The sequence below is a fragment of the Trichechus manatus genome, unplaced genomic scaffold (assembly GCF_000243295.1).
Source record: "Trichechus manatus latirostris isolate Lorelei unplaced genomic scaffold, TriManLat1.0 scaffold00175, whole genome shotgun sequence".
In the NCBI taxonomy this organism is placed as follows: Eukaryota; Metazoa; Chordata; class Mammalia; order Sirenia; family Trichechidae; genus Trichechus; species Trichechus manatus.
Window position 1 is genome coordinate 4,149,523 of NW_004444111.1, and position 23,791 is coordinate 4,173,313.

The 23,791-nt window shown below is 37.9% G+C and overlaps 1 protein-coding gene across 1 annotated transcript in view; it reads right to left on the reverse strand.

The window, feature by feature from the left end:
* Nucleotides 1–11,214: 11,214 nt before the first annotated feature.
* DSG1 (desmoglein 1) overlaps nucleotides 11,215–23,791 on the reverse strand; it is a 43,184-nt gene continuing 30,607 nt past the window's right edge. The window contains exons 11-15 of the mRNA XM_004386894.2: nucleotides 22,978–23,244; nucleotides 19,426–19,559; nucleotides 19,019–19,091; nucleotides 16,437–16,645; nucleotides 11,215–12,399 (exon numbers count right to left, since the gene is read on the reverse strand). Of these exons, the coding sequence (XP_004386951.1) occupies nucleotides 11,371–12,399; nucleotides 16,437–16,645; nucleotides 19,019–19,091; nucleotides 19,426–19,559; nucleotides 22,978–23,244 (1,712 nt within the window). The 3' untranslated portion in view covers nucleotides 11,215–11,370. The remainder of the gene's footprint in view (nucleotides 12,400–16,436; nucleotides 16,646–19,018; nucleotides 19,092–19,425; nucleotides 19,560–22,977; nucleotides 23,245–23,791) is intronic.

Consider the following 23,791-nt stretch of genomic DNA (forward strand, 5'->3'; position numbering starts at 1 on the left):
ATATAAAACTAAACCAAACCTGTTGCCGTAGAGTTGATTCCCACTCAGAGTGACCCTACAGGACAGAGTAGAACTGCCTCATAAGGTTTCTAAGGAGCAGCTAGTGGATTTGAACTACCGACCTTTTGGTTAGCAGCTGAGCTCTTAACCACTGTACCCAGGACCCTCTATTGTGATCCCTGTCAGAGCATTTGGTGGTGGTAGCCAGGCACCATCTAGTTGTGCTGGACTCAGTCTGGTGGAGGCTGTGGTAGTTGTGGACAATTTGTCCTTTGGACTAATCTTTCCCTTGTGTTTTTGGTTTTCTTCAATCTTGCTTGCTCCAGACAGGGTGGGACCAGCAGATGTATCTTAGGTGGCAGCTCCCAAGCTTTTAAGATCCTAGACGATGCTCACCAAAGTAGGATGTATAACATATTTTTTGTAAACTATGTTATGCTGATTGAGCTAGATGTCCCCTGAGACCATGGTCCCCATCCCTTAGCCCAGTAACTCAGATACTCAGGGAGTTTGGATGTGTCTATGGAGCTTCCATGACCTTGCTTTGGTCAAATTGTGCTGACTTTCCCAGTATTGGATAGATATTTTGACATGACCTTCATCTAAGTTGCAGGGGTATCTAGTAAGATATTCTTGCCCCAGAAAAGGTAACTCTTCTATTTACTCTCCCAGGGAACAGCATGTGGAAGGTCCAGAACTTTTGTATATATTTGATTTAATCTATCAGGTGATCTTTTATATAGTATCTTTATTTGCCAATCTAACAGAGTTCTGGGAGCACTTTTCTATTGCTATTATTATCTTTATCATGTTAAGAAAGCCACATCCTTGCTCTAATTTTAGAGTCCTTTTTTTGATCTTTGGATATCTTAAATATTTGGAAAATGTACATTTTTTATTTGAAAATAAACCGTTTTTCCTTCATTTTGCCCTTTAGTTCTAACTACATACTAGTCAAGTCAAAAATTTTACATATCCAATATTTTCGCATAACACATTGATGGCAACTAGTCAAGACATTTTACAGCCTAACAAAATTATACTGTCCCCCAGTTTAAAGAGGCATCATCATGCAAAATAACAATTCAGAAAAAGCACTTCTATCAGCAATCGTGAGAATTTGACAAGCAATGTAATGTAATCTAGGGGCTCAGTTCTCATATAGACTGTCAATGCAAGGGTAGATTTTATGATAACTTGATTAGTGAATGGACTGCATTTATTTATGTGTTTAACAAATAATTGTCTGCTGTCATTGTACTGAGCTCTGTACATCACACATTACTTCAAAATTTTTTGTCTAATTACACCCATGTCCAACTAGTGATAATATATTTTTTTGCTGTACCTTTTTAAATAAACTAGATGCAAGAACACATCTAGGAGAATGAGTGAATCAGCCTGATGCTAATGATAAACTATTAAAGTGTTGGGGCTATGTGTACAAAAAATGATGCCTTTAATCGACTCAGCCTTTCTTTCTAGCTGTAAATAGGTATCAAAACCAATTATCAATTAGTGTCACTTCTAGTTTTAACAGTAAATCCACATCATGTATTACAGGAGAATGAGTATATGTCTAGATACTCTATGGGGGCAAACATCTAATTAATACAAATAACACAAAACCATGAAGCTGCCAATTAATGGGAAGGGGCATGTAAAGATTTTCCTGTTCCACACTACTGGGTTTTATTACCTAATTTGTCAATATATTAGTTTATGATTCATTCTTATTTATAGGGAAATGTTCAAGAAAAGCCTGTAAAACCAGAAAATTCTGAGGGCTATAGGGTACTTGTAACAGACCTTGTTGGTGCCCGCTTCATATTTTGCCTTTATCATTGCAGTTCTCACTCACCTGATTTCCAATTACCAGCTCCTGCATTTCTTCACTTGAGGGCTTTCTCTGGTGCCAAAGTCACTTTTCCCACCTGTGCAGCAGGCTGCAAGTGTCAGGGAATTAACTGTAGCAGAGGCAACCCTTAACTATTAACTGATGATCCAAAACCAAACCCAAACCCATTGCCATCAAGTGGATTCTGACAAATAGCGACCCTACAGGACAGAGTAGAACTGCCCCATAGGGTTTCCAAGGCTGTAATCTTTATGGAAGCAAACTGCTACATCTTTCTCCCTTGGAGTGGCTGGTAGATTTGAACTGCTGACCGTAAGTGTTAGCAGTCGAGCACTTAACCACCACCAGGGCTCCTTAACTGACGGTACCAAAACTAAACCCATTGCCCTCGAGTTGATTCCAACTCACAGTGACCCGATAGGACAGAGCAGAACTGCTTCGTGTGGTTTCCAAGGAACAGCTGGTGGATTCGAACTGCCGACATTTTGGTTAGCAGCCATAGCTCTCAACCACTGCACCACCAGGGCTCCAACTGATGATAGCTGGTGTGTGAATACACTATCTCCCTCATTTCTTGGATAGGTAACTCTGAGGTGCATGTACTACATTGTGTATTTTCCAAGAGGACTGAGTTTCAATTACCCATAGTGTTAAGTGGTATGGAATAGTAATCTAGTATACTGAGATAGGAAAAGTACTAGAGAAGCAGTTAGGACTGCAGGGAAGCTTTTGAAGTTAACCTGAGATTTGAAATTGAGAATTTAAAGTGGAAAAAGTCAACTCACTTGAATAATTGTTCAGCTGTTTATGTGCAGACGGAGAGAAGGAAGGTGACAAGTTTGGGGTATGAGAGAGGGAGAGAAGGACAAGAGGGTTGAAAGTATTCATGAAGAAGTGACTACAGTGTTGGGTCCATGAAGCTAGAGTAGACAAGGAGAGAAGTGAAGCCAGCAAAAGGCTGACAGTGAAAACATAGTAGGAGTCAATGGCTTGGAAGCCTTGATGAAGTGGAGGAATTGCAGCAGTCAGGACACTCAAGCAAGGCAGCTGGAAGGCTAGGAGGAAGTGGTTGGAGACTGTGAAGACTGAAACAGAGGCACCCAAGGTATTGCATGACAGAAAGTGAGCAGCTGAGATGGAGTAGAGAAAATGGAGGCCTAGAAACTGAAAATCCAGAGTGTCATATGGTTTATCTATGTGGGTGTTCAAGTTACTGTAACTACTCTCTGGAGTTGAAGAAGGTGCCTGTGAGCCAGGATACAAAAGTTTAAGTGTTGTTGTTAAGGTGCCGTCGAGTCAGCCTGACTCATGGCTACCCTATGCACAGCAGGATAGTACTATTGTGATCCACAGGGTTTTTGTTGACTAATTTTTCAGAAGCAGACTGCCGGCCTTTCTTCTTAGTTCATCTTAGTCTGGAAGCTCCACTAAACCTGATCAGCATCATAGCAACATGCAAGCCTCCACTGACAGATGGTTGGTGGCTGCATGTGAGGTACATTGGCCTGGAATCAAACCCAGGTCTCCCATGTGGAAGGCAAGAAATGGCACATGGAGAAGAGAGGGAGAGGGTATAAGCAGATTACGTGAGTCCCAAAGGAGGAAGGTTTTGTGCAAGATAAAGATGATAATGGTCTGGAAGTGACATTGGAGAGCAAAGAAATGCACCCCAATACACATGCAAGGTTATGATTTTAAAAGCAAATATGAAAAATGACTTTTTAAAAGAAATAAAATGCTAGTGCAAACAACTTTAAAAATTAAATATGAATGGGAGGAAATTAAGAGCATAAAATGTTATAAGTATCAACTAAAAGTTTAAAATACAAGCTATTTATTATCTGTTCATTTGTGCAAGGGTGGTCATCTGGTCAAGGTTTTGCCCTGACATTGCTAACTAGTATGCTGGGGAGTAGGCTCTTTAGTAAAAATGGAAAAAAAAAAAAAAAAAAAGAAATGGAAGAAAATGGAGAATGAAAATATATTTTAGCAGTATGAAAATAAAAATAAGTATTGTCCTCCGTGTATGAGATAAAAATAATAACTAGATTAGATAACTTCTAATTATTTCTTACAATCTAAAACCTTTTCCCCCCTACAGTTCAGAAAAGATAATGGAGATAAAATACCTAAGAATAAATCTAACCAGGGATATAAAAGACTTATACAAGAAAACTACAAAACACTACTGCAAGAAACCAAAAGAGACCTACATAAATAGAAAAACATACCATGCTCGTGGATTGGAAGACTTAACATTGTGAAAATGTCAATACTACCTAAAGCAATCTATAGATATAATGCAATCTCAATCCAAATCCCAACAACATTCTTTGACAAAATGGAAAAACTAATCTCCAACTTTATGAGGAAGGAATGAGGCCCTGAATAGCTAAAGCATTATTGAAGAAGAAGAACAAACTAGGAGGCCTCACATTTCCTAATCTCAGAATTTACTATACAGCCACAGTAGTCAAAACAAGCTGGTGCTGGTACAACAACAGAAACATAGACCAATGGAACAGAATAGAGAACTCAGAAGTAGATCCATCTAGCTATATGGACAGCTGATCTTTGACAAAGGGTTCAAGTCTATCATGGATTGAATTGTGTCCCCCAAAAATATATATATCAATTTGGTTAGGCTATAATTCCCAGTATGGTGTGATTGTCCACCATTTTGTCATCTGATGGGATTTTTCTATGTGTTGTAAATCTTATCTCTGTGATGTTAATGAGGTGGGATTATTGGCAGTTACGTTAATGAGGCAGGACTCAATCTACAAGATTAGATTGTGTTTTAAACCAATCTCTTTTGAGATATAAAAGAAAAAAGTGAGCAGAGAGACATGGGGACCTCATACTACCAAGAAACAAGAGCCAGGAGAATACTGCATCCTTTGGACCCGGGGTCCCTGCACTGAGACGCCCCTTGACCAGGGGAAGATTGATAACAAGGACCTTCCCCCAGAGCTGACAGAGAGAGAAAGGCTTCCTCTGGAGCTGGCGCCCTGAATTCAGACTTCTGGCCTCCTAGATTGTGAGAGAATTTCTCTTTGTTAAAGCCATCCAGTTGTGTTATTTCTGTTATAGCAGCACTAGATAACTAAGACAAAGGCCATTCAATGGGGAAGAAATTGTCTTTTTAACAAATGGTGCCAGAAAAACTGGATATTCATTTGCAGAAAAATGAAACAGGATCCATACCTCACACCATCCACCATATAAAAAAACTAACTCAAAATGGATCAAAGGCTTAAATCTTAAAATAAAACTATAAAGTTCCTGGAAGATAACATAGGGACAAAGCTAGGGGTCCTAATTTGTGACATAAATACATTACCAAACATAACTAAAAATGCACAAACAGAAGGTAAACTATATAACTGAGACCTCCTAAAAATTAAATACTTATGCTCATCAAAAGACTTTACCAAAAGAGTCAAAAGACAGCTTACAGACTGGGAAAAAATTTTTTGGCAACGACATCTCTGACAAGGATCTGATCTCTATAATATATAGAAAACATCAAAACCTCAACAACAACAAAACAAACAATCCAGTCAAAACACGGGCAAAGGACATGAACAGACACTTCACCAAAGAAAACATTCAAGCAGCTAACAAACACAATTAACCATTAGAGAGATGCAAATCAAACTACAATAAGATACCATCTCACCCCTTCATAAATGGCACTGATCAAAAAAGAAAAACAGAAAACAACAAATGATGGCGAGTTGTGGGGAGATTGGAACTCATATACACTGCTGCTGGAATTGTAAAATGGTACAACCACTATAGAAAATGCTATGGCACTTCCTCAAAAAGCTAGAAATAGAAGTACCATATGATCCATATACCTACTCTTAGGTATATATCCTAGAGAAATAAGAACTGTGACAAGAATAGACATATGCACACCCATGTTCATTGCAGCATTATTAACAATAGCAAAAAGATGGAAACAACCTAAGTGTCCATCAATGGATGAATGGATAAACAAAATATGTTACATACGTACAAGGGAATACTACGCAATGATAAAGAATAATAATGAGTTCACGAAACGTAACATGGATTAATCTGGAGGACGTTATGCTGAGTGAAATAAGTCAATAAGAAAAGGACAAATATTGTATGATACCACTTTTATAAAAAGTCAAGGATAGGTTTACACACAGAAGGCAGTGTTCTTTGAGAGTTATCAGGGACGGGAGAGGGAGGGAGGGAGAGTCACTTACTAAATAGTCGACGTGTTAATTCTGGTGAAGGGAAAGGGAATGCACCATTTTGGGGGAAGTTGGCACAACATGACAAAGATAAATGAAGACACTGAGAGATATACAAGAATAAAAGATAACTATGGTAAATGTTATAACATATACAATTCTGCAACAACAATAACAACCAAAAATTTGTGAGTGGTTAGCCAGGTAGATGAGTATGCGCTATAGGTGTGGAGGGTGTATGGGAGTATGTGCACATGCATACATAGGTATAGTTGTGGGTATTTGTGTATACATATTTGTGTGTGCTGCATAGATATTTATATATATAATAGAGCGCATAGGGGGCACATATATGAAACTTCTTAGACATATCCAATCACCTCACAGGACTGAGTTACTGGGCTTGAAGGCTAAGGACCGTAGTCTCAGGGAACATCTAGGTCAACTGGCATGACATAGTTCATAAAGATAATGTTTTGCATCATAGTTTGGTGAGTAGTGTCTGGCGTTTTAAAAGCTTGTGAGTGGCCATCTAAGATACAACTATTGGTCTCTTCCCCTCTGGAGCACAGGAGAGTGAAGGAGACCAAAGACTCAAGGAAGCAAGTAGTTTGCAGGAGTAATGGCCTACACAAATGACAGTCTCTTCTAGCCTGAGAACAGAACTAGATGGTGCCTGGCTACCACTACCGACTGCTCTGATCAGCGACACAATAGGAGGTCCTGGTTAAAATAGGAGAAAAATGTAGAACAAAACTCAAATTAATAAAAAAGACCAGCCTTACTGGACCGATAGAGACTGGAGGAACCCTGAGACTGTGGTCCTAAGACACCCTGTTAACTTGGAACTGAAGCCACTCCTGGAGGTCACCTTTCAGCCAAATAATAGACTGGCGTATAAAAATAAAGAATAACACCTGTGAGAAACGTGCTTCTTAGGACAATCAACTATAGGACCAAAGGGGCCCCATTTGCCCAAAAGCAAAGCTGAGACGGCAAACAGGGGCAGAGGAGCCTGGAAACTGGAGGGATGGAAACAGGAAGGACAGGGTGGAAATGAAGAGAATGCTGACACATTGCCGGGATAGCAATGGATGTCACGGAACAATTTGTATATAAATTGTTGAATGCAAAACTAATTTGCTGCAGACTTTCACATAAAACACAATAAAATGTTAAAAAAAAAAGATAATGGAGACATACGAATCATTTTATTGCTGTAAACATAACTCTGGAAATTACAAACTGACATAAAGTAGCACAGTGACCAAGCAAGTAAGAACACCCAAATAATCTAAACACTTTTAGACTGAAACTTGAAGGGAAGTACCTTGTTTAAACATTACCAAAAATGAATATTGGAGTTTAAAAATGCTTTAAAATAGACAGCAGAAGAAAAATAAGTTAGACCAGAGACAGTTTGAAGATAAAAAGTATAATAATTCAAATATAACCAAATGGGGCAAGTGTAGATAAGTCAATGATAGACTATTCATTGTTTTAAAGTTATTAGATGAACAATCGGTTGATCCATTCAAGCTTTAGTCCTAAAATACATTGAATAGTCTAGAACTGCAAGACAGATGCTATTTCATGAGTTCTTGGAATCTACCATGGACTAGTGTATGCTAGTGCAATGCAAAGCAGGACTTAAAAACACCAGAAATCACAAAGAAGGTTGGAATTTATTAAATAAGCGTGGAAAAATGTGGCTAAAGCTTTTTAAAGTTTCCTTTGGGTTTCAAAGATCCTTCCAAAGAGCCATATCATTTTGGCCATGTTTGTAACAGACCATTAAACCTCTACTAAAGTCAAATGATGTCACATGTGTTATACTGTAGCTGACAATCAAATTTTGGTATAACTTTAGAAATGAGATGTATAGATAACTAAAAAAAAATCCACTAAACAGAGAGAAAATGTAATTTTTAAACATATATAATTACATTTCTTTCAGAACGTTTCATTGAATGAAAATTATGATGCTAAAAGCTTTATATACAAATGTTGAATAGGTGTCCAGATGGAGGCATATAAATAATCCTAAGTAAAGACGTTTAATGTAAATTTTTTTAGTGCAAATACAGTTACATCAGGCAACATGCATAGAAGCTAATAATATGTAGTAGATACATCTGGTAATCAATGTCAAAATTGGCTCAAGATGGCATTTTGGTTGAAATTAAATAAAGAAAGCATTTTATGATGTACTTTTTTGCCCCTAGGGACCACCTCTTTAGAATATAAGAGATTTTTATAAACATCAAACACTTTGTTTTCAAACCATATATACATAAGATTAAATTACTACCCTTTCCTTTTCCCTTTTGTATAAGAGCAAGTTGATCTGAGATCCAGCTTGCAATACACGTTTGAATTATGGCTATTCACTTATAAAACATTTTCCATATAGTTTTTAGGCCTACGAAATGGTGCATATGAGAGCAAATTATCAAAGAAGAATGAAATTCTGCCCAAAGTCTGTTTATTGAAAAATATAGCATGCCTGTTAGAATGGTTGATGTCTTAATAAGATAATTTTAAAATTTAGGATTAAATAGCTGGAACATCAATGTGTAATCCTGAAAATAACAATTTGATTTGAAAGCATCTTCCTAGAAAGATTGATGACTATCACTGCCATTTTTCCCCCTCGTATCTGCCATGATTTTATGTAACCAAGGGGTCATAATAACAATAGCTACTAAAGCTGGTCACTCTGCTATTTGTTAGACAACCTAAAAAATACCTCTGAATGACGTAAGTTATCTTAAGATTTCTGGTGATATGTCATATCAAAATGAGAAGTTCTCTATGGTCAGATACCATTCTCTTCTATTAATGAGTAAATAATTATTTTTATTCCTTCAAACTCCTGGACTCCTAGACGCAGGCACACACAAGAACATTTCAATGAATACCTTTTGATTTTATTTCTGGAAGCATTAACCAAAACCAAACCAAACCCATCGCCGTTGGTCCCAGAATGGGAGAAAGACATTAAAAAAAAAAAAAAAAGACTCCCATTGAATGACTTTATTTACACCTCTGCATTTTTTCTCATTCTACAGACTATCAAAATTTTACATATCCTACAGAGTTAAAATAAGATGTTTATTGTGGCTTTTAAAATACTGATCTCACCTGCTGTTACAGAGAGCAAACTAGCTTTAGGTAAAATAATTCACTCCTCATCCCCTTTGACAAGTGTTGGAAATTAAATAACTAGACTTAGATCTCATAACACCCTGGGAAATTTGAGTAGTTAGGGGAAAATCATTAAAAGTTGTATTTTATTCACAATTCCAGGGCAAAAATGGATTCTTCCTGATTTTATTTTGTCATATTTGATTTCACTTTAGTGATACCAGCTCATATTAACACTGAATTTTAAAAAGAGAACATTCTTCTACTATGTTGTGGTAAATTTACCTGGCTCTAAGAGTGTCTTGATTCTTTTTAGAGATTTTAACCAGGTAACACATATAGTATACACACAGAAATGATACATCAGAAATAGCACATTACTGAGTTTTGAAGATAGACAAATACATCATAATTTGAAAACTATCTATAGATTGGAGTGCATATAAGCCAAATGCTTATTGACAATCAGGAATATAAAATGTATGCTGGTGAAAAAATTCAGTTGCAGGGTGAGACAGACTAAGAAAATGGGTTTGTCTAATACTATTGCATTCTTGTCAACACAATATCATTAACTCTGTTAAAAGTTCCTGGTTGATCTCTTCAAAATGGCAGCAGAGGGTTGTTAAAAAAAAAAAAAAAAAGTACTGAAGCTTAATTAAGACTAATGATTAGAATGGTATTACTTTACCAAACAATTCTTTTCTAACTTTCCCCATTAAACATTTACTACATGTTCTAAAAACATTTTTTAGATCTCTTAAAAAAAATTCCTCAAAGCTTATCCATACTGCAAGCTTGCTTTCGTAGCTCAGCTTAAATAAACCATTTTAACTTAGAAGATATGTAACATAGATCTGGATACCAATGAATAACACTTGCTAAAACCACAATCTGAAAATGCAATGTGGTTCCCATCTGCTTATTAGGAAGGTAATTGACCACCAGTGGTGACAACAATGTCTAGTGTTACTTGTTTCTATCTGAGAAGTACGCGTGGCAGGGTTTCCTTTATCAGATTGGAGACACTGTGGTAAAAGAAAAAATGGGTGTGCTAACCTGCAACCTCACCGGTATGCAGTATTCTTCAATATTACATCTACAGTGAAACACAAACTAGAATCAGAAAAGTTCTTGACTGCATAAGGAGATTTAGTTGAAGCCCCATCTCAAGATTCAGGCTCAGACATGGCCAGTTTGCCCCAAATGAATCTCAACCTATTGCCACTCTTAAGGAATTTCTCTCCCAGGAAACATTTCCTAATGATAAGTTTATTTTATCTAATGCAATTATAAGGAGCCCCGGTGGCACAATAGTTAAGCGCTCAGCTGCTCACCGAAATGTTGGAAGTTCGAAATGTTGGAAGTTCAAACCCACCAGCGGCTCTGTGAGAGAAAAGACCTGGTTATCTGCTCCCATAAAGGTTACAGCCTAGGATACCCTACAGGGCGGTTCTACTCTGTCACGTGGGGGCTCTAAGAGTTAAAATTGACTCAACGGCACCAAACAACAACAATTCCGTTGTTAAAGAAGGAGTGTTTGGTAGATTGTGCACTTGGCTGTGTAGTCAGAATTTTGTTTTAATGGTTGACTCTGGCCTGAGTTTGGATTTTTGTTTCCATGGTCTGTGAAATCGATAGGACACCTGGCACACATTTCAAATCCTTCCCATGTATATGAGCACATCCTGCGTGTTTAGTTCTTTTTGAATACTGCCCGAGCTATATGGCAAATCAAAACATAGCAAGGAGAATTATGCCAATTGCAATCTTAAGGCTGGTGTTTGTACGTGACTGTCTTTTATTTGTTCCATGTGCTGGGGATACATTACAGGCCACACAAAGGCAAAGAAGCCCCTACAGGCCACACAGGCACAAAGAAGACCCTGCCTCAAGTTTTAGTTCATGCTCCTCATTTCTTTAGTATTAATCTAAGAAAAAAGTTTATAAATGCTAAGGAGACCTCTCCCCCTGCAGCAATGTTTCCATTTGTTTTCTCAGTTTGGTTTCTTACTTGGCTCCACAATTTTCTTAGAACCTAGTTGTGCGTTATACATAACATTGTTAGTGTTCTGTGTGTTGGGAACTGAATCCAAATCACCGTGACTGTGAAAAAGTGTGCTGGGGTCCTAACTACTTGGTGTATTGCACTGTGCTGTACTTCGTGATCCTGCTTCGAGCTGTGCTAGGGGAGGCAGATCCAAGGGTCTGGCTAAAGTGATGGTCAGAGGAGTTCCTCACATGGCCAATAGTGGCCGTCCCCCCTATGCTGCCACTCAGGCCCCCGCCTCCAGCACTGAGGCTGGTGCCAACCAGGCCACTACTGCCAATGCCACTGCTTCCGCTTATCCCAGTTGTGCCACTAATTCCAGCCAGGCCAGAGCCAGAAACAACCCTCTCTGTCACAATCACATTGTGGGCATTTGATAACTCAGGGTGCATCCCCAGAGTGCCCATCATGCCAGAGGTTGGTCTGATTACTCTTTCAGTCACTACCACATTTGAAGCCTCTCTAGGATCAGGGATGGTCAAAGAGGTGGGTAGACCTGAACTTGGTGCTATTACCCTTTCTGTCACGATAACATTTGACCCATCTCTCAAATCAGGCTTATCTAACATTCCATGCAAATCAGCCCCAGAGATTGGGCCGACCACCCTCTCTGTCACCACTACATTTGATGTGTGTCGATTATCATGAAGGTGGACAGAGGGCTTCAGAGTGCCAGAGGTGGCGTAAGACTCTGTCACAGTGACATTACCGTAGCCCAGAGGATCAGGAATAGGCATAGGATGCTGCACCCCAGGTCCCGAGGGATAGGTGCTCTCAGAAATTACTGTGGTAGTGCCAAAATGTGGTGAGATTGGTGGGTATACACCAGTAGTGGGCTCTGTTTCCTGCTGAGGGCAAATTGGTTCGGTACACTCAGGTGGCCATGAGGGATCAAGGTCTGGATAAGATTCAACTTCTTTTCCCAGACTTATATCTGCCAGCTTCTTAAATTTAGGCCCCAGTGTATCCAAGAAGCTGTCGTCTAAGTCTTCTCCAATGAAGCTACAACAATCCACGGAGCCAGCAGGGGAGTTTACACCTTCGATGTCATATATGAGCAAACAGTCATTGGATGGGCGAGCTTCATCTTCATCTGCATATGCATATGCTTTCTAAATTTGTAGAGAAGAGAGAAAATGAAATTATGAATACATATTTAACAATAATAGAATAGTCTTTACCATTATTTTTTCTTCTAGAACATTACCAAAAAAGAATATTTGAAACCAAATTCTATGATCTACTAGAGATGCTTAAAAAAATCACTATATAATTACTAGAAAGAATTTGTTGGAAAATATTTTAACTATAATTCTGATAATACATTGTGATTTAAAAAATTTATTTGGATAGTACACATTGGACACAGAGTATAAAGATATCATACGAATCATTTTTCTGGTCCATTAGAAGGAAGTACATAAAAATACCAAAGTCCAAGTACACAAAATTTTGTGTTTTTTCTTGTATAAAAGGTAGTTCACAGTTGATTTGAGTTCATTCAGGGTTGTGTTTTCTTCCTTTACAGGAGTGAATATGATAGTTCTATGCAGATTTATTTCAATGTGGCTTTCTTAGAAAAATAGCAGGAAAGCTTGACTCTGGGTCTGTGTCTTCTGGATTCAAAACTGAAGACGACCAAAGGCAATTTTTAAAAGTAGAATATACTTCAACTTAAAGTGAAAGCCCACACACATGTGCACTTCTATTTCATCTTTCTTGTTCATAATATTGGATTGCAAACTTTCAGGTTAAGTATCAGAAATAGCTTGATATCAAACCAATTCACTGTGTCATTTCATTAAAAAAGTATTTGTTGAGTCCTTATTGTTTGCCAGGCACTCTGCCTGGAACTTGGCTAGGCATTAACGAACAAAAACAGATGAAGTCCCTCTCTCAATAGGGCTTACATTTTAGTAGGATGAGACAGACAATATATAAGCATATACAGTTGGTTTTCATTATTCACACTAGTTTTGTTGTGTAAATTTACCATAAACACTGAATTAGTGAATACTGAACTTATACTCCTAAGGGAAATATAGGGCTAGGTTCCTGTGAGCCTCTGGTCACAACATTTTTGTCAGCTGACCATTACATAGCTATGTTTATTGTATATATCTGTTTAAAGTTGATTCCAACTCATGGCAACCCTATAGGACAGAGTAAAACTGCCCCATAGAGTTTCATAGGTTGTAATCTTTATGGGAGCAGATCGCCAGGTCTTTCTCCCATGGAGCCTTTGGGTGGGATCTTTAATATATATTGTTCATTTATTAACCTTGAGTTCATGGCCATCAGCACTATAACTCATGTTATAGTCGAACAAAGCTCATCTAACACATATATAAGGCACATCACAGCCCTCTTGTGCTTAGGAACACTAGACAGCACTTCAGCAGTACATTTGAGAGCCATTTCAAACAGTGAAATAACCAACAAAAAGCACAAAAACGCAAAAAACGTGGTACTAAATATACCACACACACACACACACACACAGACAACACACACACAACCCTTCACCGTATGAGAATTGAAACAAGAAGGCAGAATACTGCCTTGTTTGACCTCCGGTGGAAATGTGCCACATTGGGTGACTCAGATTTTTCACCACTCTGTAAATGTCTGCGAGTGACCTCAAAAGAGCTGAGAGTCTTGGTTTTTAGATTACAAATAAATTTTAGTAAGTAGGTGAATTTGCAAGCACAAAATCCACAAATAATGAGGACTGACTTTATGTTAGACCCATTGCCATTGAGTCCATTCCAACTCATAGTGACCCTATAGGACAGAGTAGAACTGCTGTATAGAGTTTCCAAGAAGCGGCTGGTGGATTCGAACTGCCGACTTATGGTTAGCAGCTGCAGCTCACCATAGCTTTTAACCACTGCACCACCAGGGCTCCTTATGGTGCAGTAGTTACGAGCTTGATTGCTAACCATAAAGGTCAGCAGTTCAAATCCACCAGCTGCTCCTTGGAAACCCTATGGGGCAGTTCTACTCTGTCCTATAGGATAGCCATGAGTTGGAATCGACTCGATGGCGATGGGGTTGGATTTGTTGGACTTTATGTCAGGGTAAGCAGAGGGTAAGGGGATACAGAGTGAATGGATTTCTATTTTAGATAGAGGGGTTGTACTAGGCTGAATGATGGCCACCCAAAGATATCAGGCCCTAATGCTTAGAACGTTTAATGTTACCTTATTAGAAAAAAGGATGTTTGCAGATGTGATTAAGTTAAGGATCTTGAGATGACATTATCGTAGATTATCCAGGTAGGGCCTAAATGCAATCACAAGTGTCCTTATAAGAGAGAAGTCGTGGCAGATTTGACACAGACAGAAGAGAAGACAACACACACACAGAAGGTGGTGATGTGAAGAAGGAGGCCGAGATTGGGGTGATGCAGCCGCAATCCAAGGAATGCCAGCAGCCACCAGAAGCTGGAAGAGGCAAAGAACAAACTCTTCCCTAGACCCTGTGGAGGAAGGGTGGCCCTGTTGACATCTTGATTTCAGCCCAGTGATACTAATTCTGGACTTCTGGCCTCCAGAACTCTGAGAGAAGTTTCTGTGTGTTCTTTTTTTTTTTTGGCCACCCAGTTTGTGATACTTTGTTCCAGTAGCTATAGGAAACTACTACAGTGGTCAAGGAAGGCATCTCTGATAAAGTGAGATTTAATCAGAGACTGGAAAGAAGTGACAGCTAAGCAAAGTTGACAAGTGTTCCAGGCAGAGGGAACTGCCAGTGCAAGAGTTTTCAAGCAGAATTGTACTTTTCATGAAAATAATATTCATGTGTAGGGACAGGGCCATGGGTAGAAAGCATTCTTAGGGATTTCAGCAACCAGCCTCTTATTATTTATCTACTGCTATTTGAAAGTCTTTAGCTAATATTTTTTTCAAAATGTCAGCCATCTTCTAAACTATTAGGGGAATAAATGAAGGTATTTTAGGTCAGAATGTAGAAGGTCAGAAATGTAGTTGTAGTCAGCGTCAGAGACAGGAGCTTCCGGAAGACTTGAGTATCACATGCTGTGTAACCATGGACAATCATGTCTATGCCTGCGGATGGCAAAGTTAATTTAACTACTGCTTCTTCTCCAGACATCACCCTCTTTCCATCACCTGCAGCTGGTTCTTGGAATGTTCTGGAAATGTATGTACTATGGCTACTGAACCTGCTCTTATTTAATGTTTACTATGTGCCTGGAAACCCTATGGGGCAGTTCTACTCATTTTTATAGGGTTGCTATGGGTCAGAATCGACTCTAGGGCAATGAGTTTTATGAGTCTGGAAAGGAGCCCTGGTGGTGCAGTGGTTAAGTGCTTGACTGCTAACCGAAAGGCTGGCAGTTCAAACCCACCAGCCACTCTGCGGAAGAAAGATGTGTCAGTCCACTTCCGTAAACATTGACAAGCTTGAAAACCCTATGAGGGCAGTTCTACTGTGTCCTATAGGGGTACTATGAGTCAGATTGGGTTTGGTTTGATGTGCCTGGAAGTGAGCTAGGTACTGGCAACATAAATGTAGATAACATATGAACAAGGCACTAATAGTGGTATAAACTAGCAGATTTCAGCAATGTGATATATTCTATATAATGTTTGAGCAAAGTGCTACAGAAACACAGATAAGGAAAAGTTAATCCTCTTTTAAAGGTAAGAAAGTTGACAGTAAAAACTTCAGAGAGCAAGTGATTTTGAACTTGATCTTGAAAGATGAGTAAGAATTTGTGAGAGAGATGATGAGACAAAAGCATTCCAGGACGGGCACCACATAAGCAAAGGCATGGAGGTGAATAGATTGGCATGAATAAGGCAAAGATACTTGGCAAAGGAAGTTGGTAGTAAGGAATAGTTAGAAATATGAAGGGAAGGGGTCAATTTCTGAATAACTTTAATTGTCATGTTAAGGAGTTTCGACTTCATGCCCTGGACAGAGTAGAGCTGGGAGCCACTGGCAGTTTTTAAAAGCAGGAGTGAAGTGCTCAGGTCAGAATTTTAGAAATATTATTCAACAGGAATGTGGATTGTCGGGGATGAAGACTAGAGCTTGACACCTAAGTAGGAGACTCCTGCCAAAATCTCCCTGAGAAATAGTGAGGAAGATATGTGAGAGGAAGCGATATGGCTAGAGACCTTACCTGACAGAAGTAACTCTCCATGAAATTCATATTCAGTCCTCCTTCTCTACATTCCCTCACAGAATTTCTTCTTAATGTTCCAGAATATTCTTGGCATATCTCAGGCCCTCCACACGTTTTAACTCCATTTGTTACTTCAAATCGTGATGTTATTTCTCCTCCTCCCAGATCTTGTATTTCTCTGCCACAGTACTCATTTGTATAAACTCCTAAAATTGTTGATCAAATTGAATTTACTTTCTCTGGTATATTGTAAACAAAAATTAGTAACTTATTTTAATGTATGGTTTCTTCAGTTAAGGACACATTTGTGAACCAAAAGATAAAATGAAGATGACGTACAAAGAAAGGAGATACAAATGTGATAATTGAGTTCAAAATGCTGTTATTAATCAGTTAGTTATTTTCATAAATATTTATTGAGAGGCTAACAGGCTACTCTGAGACTGGAAAACTGCACAGAAGTGTCAAAACCTATTCCTTAGAGAGTCTGATTTCAAATTGGTGGAAATTGGGGGAAGGGAGAAATACTCAGATTCTAAAATTTTTTAAAAAAATCAGAATAGCTCAACATATTATTAGAAGTGCTGGGCAACTAGAAGAAGGCATGAACACCACTGGCACTCAGAGAATCCTGGATTTTCACTTGGATGTGGTGGGCTAGTAGAAGATGGTTACAATATTCGGAGTAAGTGAGATAAAATGATGACCCAACTTATGGAAGTGACATGGGAGAGTGGTGCCAATGGGATAGGTGCCCTATGACCTTAATATTTTAAGAACTTTGAGCTTAGGGACAGTGTGTTTTTCATACTTCTGTGAAAATTTCTGGAGTCCCTGGGTGGTGCAAATGGGTAAGCACTTGGCTACTAACTGAAAGGTTGGTGGTTTGAATCCACCCAGAGGTTTCTTGGGAGAAAGGCCTGATGATCTACTTCCAAAAGATCACAGACACTGAAAACCCTGAGGAGTGCAGTTCTACTCTGAAACACATGACGTTGCCATGAGTTGTAATCAACTTAACAGTAACTGGTTTGGTTTTATTTTTTCCCTCCTGGTGCCTCTCATTGTGCCTTGTAAGGTGTAGGTACTTAGCAAATGTTTGTGGACTGAATGAAGGGAAAATGAATAAATGCTGGTAGATGTGATGATTCGACGAGTCTTGAGAACTGATTGGGTGTTGATGATTAAGGAGATACAAGAGTCAATGATGAGTTTTGCTTTTGAGCTGAGCATATGCTGGTGCCATTAACAAAAATATATACCACAAGAGGAAGAATATGTTTAAAGAAGAGCCTGACCAATTCTTTGAATAAGGTCCAATTTTACAAGTTATAGACGTTCCTATGTATGTTGCATTTTAAAGTGTTCCATCATTAGAAAAATAATGATTACTAGTTTAAAAAAGAATATACCTTCTCCTCGCTTATCAACTATCTTGTTATCTGACATTTCCCATTTATTACAATAGTAAAAAATCTACTATCTGCCTATTTTGTGCATTAACAACGTATGTCTGCGAGTAACAATGAGGTGCTTGAGAGTAACGCTGGCTTTAACGGTTAAGGTTATGTGTCAGCTTAGCTGGGCCATGATTCTCAGTGGTTTGGTGGTTATGTAATGATTGTAATTTGGCAGTTATGTAGGATGTAATTTGGTAGTTATGCAATGATGTAGTCATCCTCCGTTTTGTGATCTGATGTGGTCATCCTCTATTTTCTCATAACACTGATTTTGCATAATGACCTGGTCTTTGGAACCTAATCATGTCGATAAGTTAGGAGAGGGTGTAAGAAAAAAGTAAAAGAATCAATAACATTTATTTACCTTGAAAAAGGTAAGATAGTACAACTGTTTTCAATGACGAGAAGTTTTTTTTTTTTTTAATTGTTCTTTTTTATTAGAATGGTAGCTCTCCACTTACTGTGAAATTCTAATTGCTCTCTGGGTAATGCCCATGAACTGGCCTCAACTTCGTTTTAAGGCAAGGTGTATTAGTACAATCTTACCCATGTGTGAGGAGCAACTCCACAACATGCACACAGCCTCCACTGAGAACTTTGAAATTTTGACAGCGCTTCATCCACTTGTTTTAATTTAAGAAATTGGAGAAATCTTTTTTAGATCAGCATGTATGCTGATGCAGAGAATGAATGCAGTTATTTTCTTTGTCACATTAAGCAGCTAAAGTTAGAGTGATTTTGGATTATTAAATGGAATAAGAAGGTAGAGTCAAGCCTCAGTAAATGAGTACAGGCCTATTTTAATTGAAGTGTACTTTAATTCCAATTAGCTTTTTTTTTTTTTTTTTGATAAATGAAATTGCTCTGTCAGACAAAAAGTCTTGACCCAAACTGACTTATGGACACACTTCAGTACTTCTCTCTTATTTATAGAGGTCCCAATCAGGTCATACAAGAATAATAATGATGGTAGGTTTTTCCTTATTGTTTGATAATTAGTTATTTAAAAAAGCAACAATACATCATTGACAAAAAGCAAGAATGTAAAGAGAGAGAGAACAGAGATCGTCATTAGTCATTTGAACTGTTAAAATGAAAAATAAAAAATTTTTTTCTTACCTGTGTTGTCAATGCATTCCATCATATTTGCATTATCAGGTAGTACCTGTGGCACGCAGATGTTGGTCAAGTCCTAAAAGATAGGAAATGTTTTCCCATTTGTAACAACTCTTGTCTTTCTATAGTCATGCATTTGGTTTATTCTCAAATTGCCACAAATTTCCTGCAAGAATACTATTCAGGAAACTTTTGAAATCCGTTGAAAACCTGAACCTCATTTAGGAAGCCTTCCCTAGTTGCTTCCATCTAATTTTGATGTACTTTTGATTCCTCTTCATTTTCCCTGTCAGCTATTCTAGAACAAAGAACAGCATGAATGGTGAACTGACTGCTAACAGCTTGGTTCATGTGTGTAAGATTGAGTTTAGGTGAGTACCAAAGGACATTTCTTATAGATTAGCACTTACTCTGAGTTCAGGCTGTGGTCCTTCTACGGCCCATGAATGAATTGCTCCATCTGAACCTTCGACAACAGGGTCAAAACTGACTCCACCACCAGGGTCAAGAGCAGGATCACAATAGATCATCAAAAATGGAACCACTGAAGGTGGAAGGATTGAAATACCAGAGTTAGCAGTGGGCCCATATTAACACAATAACCTTTTTTTTTTTTAGAGTTGAATGTTAAATTTAAATTCCTAATATAACTCCATTTGATTCTAAAATCATGGAAGTTTCAGAAAGCAAACTTAATAATGATTAGACACCAAAATAAATATGATCTTCAGTATACTAGTCTGTAATCAATATTAATTTGGTGTATTCAGATTGGAGCCCTGGTGGTGCAATGGTTAAACTCTCAGCTGCTAACCTAAAGGCTGCCGGTTTGAATCAGCCAGCAGCTCAGAAGGAGAAAGACCTGGCAATCTATGTCCATAAAGATTACAACCAAGAAAACCCTATGGGGTAGTTCTACTCTGTCCAGGAGTCAAAAATCAACTCTGTGGCACACCTAACAACAACAACATATAGTATTCAAATTACAAGTAGTAATATACTATTTAAACAGATAAGTCTTTTTCCCTGCCATGAACTGGGAAATTATTAAAGCAGAGAAGAAGAAAGCTGGAGAGGCCAGGCTAGTAGTTTAGATCTTCATGTTCCCACCTCCTGACTTTTATTTATGTTCTGCCTTTATATATGTTTTCCTTTCTTCATTTCAACTGTACAATCTTATTCATACTACAAGCAATTACTCTCTATGCGGCTGTTATCTTTCTCTACACAGATATTATATCTTTGCACAAATAGGGAACATCACACTGCTTAACTGAGTCCTTTATTGTTTTGTGCAAATTTTCAGTCCCTAGTTTCTTTCTTTCTCGTTCTCTCTCTGTACATGAATATATACATGTGTTTTTTTTTCTTTTTAAGGAGCCCTGGTGGTGCAGTGGTTAAGAGCTACAGCTGCTAACCAAGAGGTTGGCAGTTCAAATCCACCAGCCACTCTTTGGAAACTCTGTGGGGCAGTTCTACGCTGTCCTATATGGTTGCTATGAGTCGGAATCGACTTGACGGCAGTGGGTTTTTCTTTTTAAAGAGGCGACACCACCTTTGGGTGAATTTCTCTGCTTAAAATTTCCTATTTCATATGTTGGTTATTTACTCTGTAAAACTTTTTCATTAGTTTTGTTTCTTATTTTAATGAACCCCAAGATGAGAGAGACTGCATGTTCCTTCATCAATATCTTTTGCCGTCAATCAGTTGATTTGTCTTTGATATGTGTTATTTACCTATGTACTACCAGTTTCTAGCACAGAGCCTTTTATATAATATGATCTTGAAGGAACAGATGAATGAAGAAAAGGATTTCTAAACAAAAGAAATGAGGAAGGAAGGAAGGAAAAAAGGAAGCAACGCAGGGAGGAAGGAAGGTAGTAAGAATAGAAATAAGGGAGAAAGGGAGAGAGGAGAAAAGGAGGGAAAGAATTCCATGTATTTTGCTTTCTTGAAAATCTAGGCTGAGAGAAAGCTTTAAATCTAGAAGTATTTGATTCTAATATGACTCTCTCTATATATATATGCATATACTTATAGTAATCACACTATACAAAGGTAGTCCGTCACCTATGTAAAAAACAAACCCAAAGTGAAAGTCTTATATTATTCACAGTAATTAAGTTACTTTTATAGAATGCTAAATTTTAAAATTTTAAAATGTTGGCTAATCATTAATAGGCTAAAAAAGTGAAATTAGAGAATTATCTCTTCTCATATGTATTTTATGTAGTATTCTGAAAATTTGATAGCATTTTTTGTGTTTTTCTTGTCTTGATTCATTTTGATAAGAATGCCTTTTTTTTAAAACCTTTTTCCCTCTGTCATAGATCTTTTGTGGTAATTATTTCAATTTATTATGAGCCAATAAGAATGAATTTGTATTACTTGATCTAAATTTTTTCTGTTTCTTGAAATATTTTTTAAAATACAAAAAAAGAGCCTTAATTTTAAGCTGTGTTATCTGCCTGTCTTGGTGGTTTAGATGTATTCAGTTTTCATCAGAAATATCAAAAGTGAAAACATTATTTAAAATCAGAGAACATCCAGTTTGCTAATAAATTTAGTGAAAAATGTAACTTTCATGGCTGTTCACGTATTAAAAGAAATGAAGTTAGAAAAATATTTCACATGCAAGTGCTGTGGCTTTACATATCTTTGTGTATGGGTTTTAATTACATTATCTCTGCAGTATCTTCTGATACAAAGATTTTATGATTTTCACCTCGAAAATGGGCTCTCCATGAGTTGGAGTCAGCTTGATGCATCTGGGTCTTTGTTTTTTTTACACTGATTTAATTGCGCTTATTTTCAGGACTCCCCTCCTCATTTGTCAGAGACTGTGGCATCTGGCTCACTGTCTCCATCTCCACCCCAATTTCTGTCATCATCCAAGACAACGCTAAAGACTACTTGGAGAATCTGTTGGGCTTTACACTGCATAGTTAAATTCTTGACTAGGTCCTCTCTCCAAAAAACGCAACCTGTTGCTGCAAGTCAGTTCCAACTCATGGCAACCCCATGTGTTATGAAGTAGAACTGCTCCATAGGGTTTTGTTGGCTGTAATCTTTATGGAAGCAGATCTCCAAGCCTTTCTTTTGCCTCACCACTGGGTGGATTTGAACCACCAACCCTTGGGTTAGTAGTCGAGCACAAACCATTTGTGCCACCCAGGCATCCTTAGGTCCACTCTGGTGAGCATAAAATGTGCCAAATGAGTCTATGTGTGGTATTTCTTTTTCACCATCAAAACAGTGTTGTGAAGTAAGTATTATTATTTCACAGATGACGGCACTGAGGCTGAAAACGGTTAAGTAACCTTTTGGAAAACTCAGTTAAGTTTAGAAGCTGAAGTTTAATGCCAGTTCGTTTGACTCTCCTTTCATTAAGTTATACAGTCTTAGCATAGCATAAATTCTCTTCATAGTCTAGCCTCCATCTATCTTTCTAGTCTCACCTCTCCCTACACGGCCATGCACATCCTTTGTTCCTTCCACATTAAAGTCCTTTATTTCAATACTTTTCCCTCTCACTCTTCTGTCTTGTTGTACTTTTTATTTTCCTCTTTGTATGTGTTCCCCTTCTTTTGTCCATCAGGCTAAACTCACATGCATCTGTTAAAATCCAACTCAGAATTTAATTTCTCTGTTGTAGCCTTCTCTGACTGTTTCAATTATTTCTGATTGTCCACTTTTCTCAAAAAGCAATTTGAGTTGGCCTCTGTTATAGCACTTTCCCATTCTATTGAGATTGACTGCAAACAAGTGTTTATCCTCCACTGCACTATAAGGGGTCAAGAAGTTTGACTTTTTTCATAAGCCCATTGCCAAGCACAGAAATTTGATGATAATTGCATGAAAGATGAATTTGTAAAATACAGTTTTTCAAAGAATCTGAAAACTTATCTCTTTCTCCACTATTTTTTTTTTCACATATAAATAGGATTGTTAAAGTACTTACATCCTAAGACCAAGACTCCCATGACAAGTAGTCCAATGCCAGCAGGACCGAAATGTACGTTATCAAAACGATCTTGATAGACATTTATTGAGTGCCCGTTACCGGAGTAAGTTGTCCTGGAATAGCCTGAGGAACTGCTCACAATTGTACTACCTCCATTAGCTTTACCGTCAGTACTTGTATCAGGAGTGGTGGTTTCAGGCTTTGGCGGGCCAAAACCTTCAAGTTCGATAATAATTGTACCAGTGCAAGTTCTTTGAGAAGTATCTGTAACAAGATTCAAAATGGAAGAAATGTTTTATACATTTAGTTGGACAACACAGAGCTATTTTCCTTTTGCATCAGTACTTATTTCACATGATCTTGAAGGAACGGATGAATGAAGAAAAGGATTTCTAAACGAAAGAAATGAGGAAGTAAAGAAAAAAGGAAGCAACACAGGGAGGAATGAAGGTAATAAGAATAGAAATAAGGGAGAAAGGGAGAGAGGAGAAAAGGAGGGAAAGAATTCCATGTATTTTGCTTCCTTGAAAATCTTCTAGGCTGAGAGAAAGCTTTAAATCTAGAAGTATTTGATTCTAATATGACTCTCTCTCTATATATATGCATATACTTTTAGTAATCACACTATACAAAGGTAGTCCGTCACTTCAGTAAGCTCCCAAAATAAAGAATCTATACAATTTCTTGGAATTACCAGAGACAGAATACAAAAGATTAATGTACAGAACTCTTCAAGAAATTAGGAAGGAAATTAAGCAAAACGCAGAACACACAATAGAGGAAATTAAAAAGATTAGAGAAGAGCATAATG